At 37.6% G+C, this 6,242-nt stretch overlaps 1 protein-coding gene across 1 annotated transcript; it reads right to left on the bottom strand.

Annotated features, from left to right (window-relative positions):
- Positions 1-2,199: 2,199 nt before the first annotated feature.
- Positions 2,200-6,027, bottom strand: LOC120635923 (uncharacterized protein K02A2.6-like). Its single transcript, XM_039907135.1, has one exon. The coding sequence runs from the start codon at positions 6,025-6,027 to the stop codon at positions 2,200-2,202; it is 3,828 nt and encodes a 1,275-aa protein (XP_039763069.1).
- Between the last annotated feature and the right edge of the window lie 215 nt (positions 6,028-6,242).

Below are 6,242 nucleotides of genomic sequence, written 5' to 3' on the forward strand. Positions count from 1 at the left end.
GCAGAAGACTCGGCATCAGTAGAGGCCTGCTCTACCTCACTGTTGTTGCAGCAGTCATCGCCAGACTCACCATCTGTTAATTCATATCAAAATCATGTGATTTATTTATATTATATAAGACGAGAATAACGATATTCATCAATGTCAGCACATTTATTTTCAATAAAAAGTACATTAGGAATGTGCTTTTTACTATACAGAATAACCTTCCTTGGATTTATTTAATGGTTCTATAAATCGGTAACGCTGAATAACCGACAAAAATGCACAACTTTCTCTTAGCGTTCAATTTATTATGTAGACTAGACTGCGGGATTAATGAATAGGCAATGCATCCAAAAACAAAGGTTTCCTTTACAAATAGTGTGTCGGGACCACACTTCCTCAGTGTTGCTTCTGGTATTCAAATACATCTGCTGAGTACAATGCGGTAAGGTAAGCTGGTGAGCTGTTCCCTTCTTCTCTAGGAAACACTTAACACTGCCCCTATGGTAATTCAAAATCAAAACCAATGTTATCAAAACGCAGGCATTTTATATGTTACGCACTTACGTAATAATTATTTGATAAAGCAATCTTACACTTCACACATTTTCTTGAATAAATATCTAAAGTTTTGAAGAGAAAAATTATTAGTAGTAAGGGCGAGTAAGTACCTTGCATTTCCACAGCTGGAGTCTCTCATAGGGCTCCACACGTCACTATGGATGAGTTCCAAGGGTCGGCCAACACGTTTCGTAGATCTTTTCGGAGCCCGGGCCACAGGCTTTCCTTCCAGGCAGGCGCAAACTTGTTGAAATCTTCTTTGTCATCCTGAAATGAACATACCTTTAAGACAATGATACCCTAACCGTCTATGCCATAAATCAGTATTCATGTTAAGTGTTATTAGACTTAACTAACTTTGCAATATTGACTTCCTGCGCTTGATGTAGGACAGTCATCGATTGCTCTTTTGCAAAACAAAACATTCATTCTATCAGTGACGTGCATAGAGGGTATGTAAAGTATATGCAAATGATACAAAATGAAGAAGGTCTCCAGTACGAGTTATACAAAACTTAAGGATAAGCATTGTAAGAGTTACAAAAAGCCTACCCGTAAGTATTTATAGATCTTACTGGAGATTTTCTTCATTTTATATCATCTGCATACCCTGTACATAGCCTCAATGCACGCACTGCATTCTATATACACCCACATAGATTAGCAGATATAACAGGCTGGTGTTGTATACTACAACTGTCATGGACAAAACACCCATCTACATTCATGATCACAACCATGCCTCTTTCACATAATTTAATAACAGAAAACAAATTTTGCAGACAACTACGGAACGTTAAAAACATTGTTTAAGGTTTTATCAAAGTTATTTATGCTGTTTACATGAATATCTGTAGAGCTCTCCAGTTTAGTCGCTCCATCATCACAAGTGATCATCCTTTTCCATCCATCACCACGGAAAGATCTGGAGCAGTCTTATTCCTAGCCAGGACTGCACGGACAATGTGATCAAAAGAGTTAGTGTTTAAAATTATACAACTTTAGGAAGTAACAGTTTCTACCCTTAGTAAAAGTTTGTTCACTGGCAATACAGTACAGCGTCGCTGGTACAGTTGCTTTCGAGTATTGTAGCAGTATACTTCAGTTAAATTCAATGTATATCCAAACCCTGTTTTAAAGCCTATAAACACTTCAACAGCCTAGACAGTAGATCTAAAAGGAACGTTTGTATTATGTATAAATAATACGATATTGCATAGTAACACGTTTATTGAGCTAGGTAGCAAAACTTGACAGTCTATACATGTGTTAATTAAACTACCCACTTGGTTTTACTTTTGTTAAGAAAAGGTAAACAAATGATGTAGATACTTATATATGACATACCTTTCCCCCAAGTATGTCATGTAAATTAACTAAAGTTTAACAATTTAAATCAAGAAATCCACAGTACACTATTAAAAATATAACATAAAATTAAACAAATAAAGTAATCAATTTATTCATTATTTTCATTAAAACAACTGGGTCTAGAATATGGAACTTTAGAATGAACATTTCGTTTAGTTCTGATCTTCCCCCCTGACGTTTCAATTTCAGCTGATTTAGGTATTCCTAACATCTCTTCCCATTTTTCTGCACTTGGTATTTCAATAATAGGATCATTTTCTGACTCTTGCTCTGATCCGCTTCCTAAATCATTATTCTGTTCATTTTGATCAATCTTATCTTCCTCAGTCTCTGCATTACTCCTCTCATTGTTGTTTCCACCAAGTATGTCACTTGTTTTCTCTCTATTAATTTATATAATACTTTAATTATTTGATCTATATGACGCCGTAAAACTGCACCATCTTCAGTTTGTACTCTGTAATTAGATGGGCCATCTTTTTCGAAAACTTGACCAGGTAACCATTTTGGCCCGTTTGTGTAATTTCTGTACATTATTTTTTGTCCCACATTAGTTTCTCTGTTTTTCTGTTGTGCATTATTTATTATTTGACCTTCAACCTTTTTATACTGCAGGCTATCAGGGTGCAAAGAATCTAAGACCGTGCGTAGGCGTCTATTCATCAAAAGTTCCGAAGGGCTTTTATTTGTTTTAGAACACGGAGTCACCCTAAGACCTAGTAACATATTTGGAATTTTTATTTCCCATGATCCATCCATCTTCCGAAGCTTTTCCTTCACTGTCTGTACCATCCGTTCTGCCAAGCCATTAGTGGCCGGGTGATAAGGTGCGGATGTCACATGTCTAATTTTGTTAGATTCTAAAAACAATTTCATTTCTGCGGACACAAAAGAAGTTCCGTTATCTGATACCAGGGTTTCACAAATACCATGAGTAGCAAATAAGTTCCTTAAATGACGAATCACTGATGCCGAGTTAGTACTATTTGTCATTAGCACTTCAGGCCATTTAGAAAAAGCATCAACTACTATAAGAAAAGTTTTATTCATAAATGGTCCTGCAAAGTCAATATGTATTCTGGACCATGGTCTTGAAGGAACGATCCACTCGTGTGATGATCTTGGAGGCATATGCCTATTTTCTAGACACCGAGTGCAATTATTTACTAATTCATTTATATCATCGCTCAATTGTGGCCACCACACATAATTTCGGGCCAATGCTTTTGTGTGCACAATTCCATTATGCGTAGTATGCAGCATGCGTAAGATGGTTTGTCGAAGAGGTCGTGGTATGACGACACGACAACCTAATAATACACAACCATTTTGTAGAGAGAGCTCTGATCTATGTAACCAATATACTCGTAAATCACGATCGTTAACTTTGTTTGGCCATCCGCTTTGTAGAAAGTGAACAACTCGGGAGAGAGTTTGATCTTTCTTCGTTTCAGAGCATATCTCAAGCGCGGTAAAAGGGAAATCACTAAGATTTTCCGCCATCAGTAGTATTTCATAGAGAGGTTGTTCCTCTTGATCTGGAACAGGTAGCGGCCATCGACTTAAACTGTCTGCATTGCCGATTTCAGTTCCTGGTCGATAAGCAATGCTATAATCGTGCGCAGTTAATGCTATTGCGATTCTTGTCAAACGAGGTGATAAAATACATGGCATTGGCCTTTTTGGATCGAATATTCCAAGTAGGGGCTTGTGGTCGGTTATCACAGTAAAATTCCTCCCCGCTAAATAATTGTGAAACTTTTTAATGCCAAACATAATGGCAGTCGCTTCTTTGTCCAACTGTGAATACCGTCGTTCGTGGGAATTTAATGTCCTAGAACTCATTGCGATCGGTCTTTCTTGTCCGTTTTCCATCACATGCGATAGCACTGCCCCAACGCCATATTGTGAACTATCACACGTAAGAATTAGTGGTTTGTATAAATCATAATGAACTAATGTGGTTTCAAATGTAAGCAACTGTTTAGCTTTATTGAATGCATCTCGTTCCCGTTGAGTCCATTGCCATGTTTGAGACTTATCTAGTAGTCTATGTAATGGCTCAAGTATAGTTGCCTTGTGGGGTATAAACCTTTCATAAAAATTATACAGTCCTAAGAAAGCCTGTAACTCCTGGACATTCTGTGGTTCTGGCGTCTTCACTACAGCTTCTATTTTACTTGGAGCTGGGTGGATACCTTCTCCATTAATCACAAAACCTAAAAATTCTACTTTTTCTTGAGCAAATTTACATTTGCTCTTGTTAAGACGAAATCCAGCCTTTTGTATCCTGTCTAGAACTGTTTCAAGTCGTTGTTGCATTTCCAGCATTGTAGGACCACTTACAATTATATCATCAATTAAGACTGCCACTCCTTGAACTCCTGCTAGCAATGCTGTCATGAGTCTCTGGAATATTCCAGGGCAGGCTTTGACTCCAAAAGGTAACCGATGTACGGAGTAGAGACCCTTGCATGTGTTTAATGTTAACATTTTAGCAGTGCTGTCTTGAACTTTCACTTGTGTGTATGCTCTATCAAGGTCTAAGGTTGTAAAGAACTTCGCACCTGCAACTGTAGCAAATACCTCATTTGCTGTTGGCATGGGGTAGGTGTCCGACTCAGTTGCTTGGTTGACAGTACTACGGTAATCTCCACATAACCGAATGTCTCCAGACTTCTTTATTATTGGCACAACAGGTGTTGCCCATTCTGAATAAGATAAAGGCCTCAGTACACCTTCAGCCACCAAGCGATCAATTTCCTCTTCAACTCTAGCCTTGATAGCATATGGTACTGGACGAACCTTGAAAAACTTAGGTGTAGCACCAGGTTTGAGATGTATGGTCACTGGATCTCCCCTAAATGTGCCCAGTCCATCCCTGAAGATGTTGCTGTATTTTAAAATTGTCTTCTCAATGTTCACAAGATCACTGTTAGCTATAACATTGATATTCAATGCAATATTCAATGGGCCCAGCCAATCCCGTCCCAGAAGATTGGGGCCCCGACCCTTTGCTATAATAACATTTAGTGAACATTTGATGTCTCTGTATTGAGCTTGTAGTTTAGCTTGGCCAAGTAAGATTACAGGTGTATCTGTCCATGTACGTAGAGTAAGGTTCACTGGTTGAAGAGTTATATGTTGGTTCTGATGTTCTATATTCTTCCAAGTGCATTCATTTACTAATGAAAAACTTGCACCTGTGTCTACCTGCATCACAACAGGTATATTCTCCAATGATACTTCAACAACAAATGGTAATACTTTGTTTTCACAGTTAATGCTGTAAATACCATTCAAGTGTGTATCTGTGTGTTCATCATTTGTGAAATTAATATTTCTCTTTAAAGATTTCTTCTTTACCAAGCAAATCTTCTCAATATGGCCTCGCTTCTTACAGAACCGACAGGTGGCATTTATAAATCTACATTCACCACCATGACGATCACCACACCGAAAACATAGTCGTGTATTTGATCTAGTTTGTACTGCATTTATGTCCATCTCTTCCACTGAGGAGCTTTGAGTTGTTGTTGCTGCTGCACAGTTTGTACTTGTGCTGCTATTTTCTGTACCCATAGATGAATGAATCATATGGTAGTCTTTTCCTGCAGTCTCTGCTGCTAACATGGCATCAATAACATCTTGATAATGCAGGTTATCTTTTTTCAAGAGTTCATATTGTAGACGACGATCTTTCATACCACACACAAGCCGGTCACGTAGCATCCGTTCTAATTCCATAAAATTACATTTTGAGCTAATTTTCCTCAACTGTGCAATATATTCTGATGCATTTTCATTAGTATTCTGGTTCCGTGTGTAGAATTTATATGACATGGAGATTTCATTTGGCTTTGGGCTATAATGTTTTGTTAAAATTGTTTCAATTTCAACAAATGTCACATCACTAGCTTTCCTTGGTGTAATCAAGGCCAAAAGAGTCTCAAAGACTTCCGCTCCACACACAGTAAAGAAATTCGCTCGTTTGGCGCCGTCTAACATGATGCCATTAGCCTCAAAACAAAACTTTAACCGGTCGATGTAATTGTCCCATACATCCGTTTTTTGATTAAATTCATTAAATTTCACTGATTTGTGGTCCATTTTAATTAAATTTTCGCCTCGTCGCCACTATTATGTATAAATAATACGATATTGCATTGTAACACGTTTATTGAGCTAGGTAGCAAAACTTGACAGTCTATACATGTGTTAATTAAACTACCCACTTGGTTTTACTTTTGTTAAGAAAAGGTAAACAAATGATGTAGATACTTATATATGACAGTTTGTAAGTGGATAAAAATCAATACAGGATT

Source organism: Pararge aegeria, chromosome W (assembly GCF_905163445.1).
Source record: "Pararge aegeria chromosome W, ilParAegt1.1, whole genome shotgun sequence".
Taxonomy (NCBI): Eukaryota; Metazoa; Arthropoda; class Insecta; order Lepidoptera; family Nymphalidae; genus Pararge; species Pararge aegeria.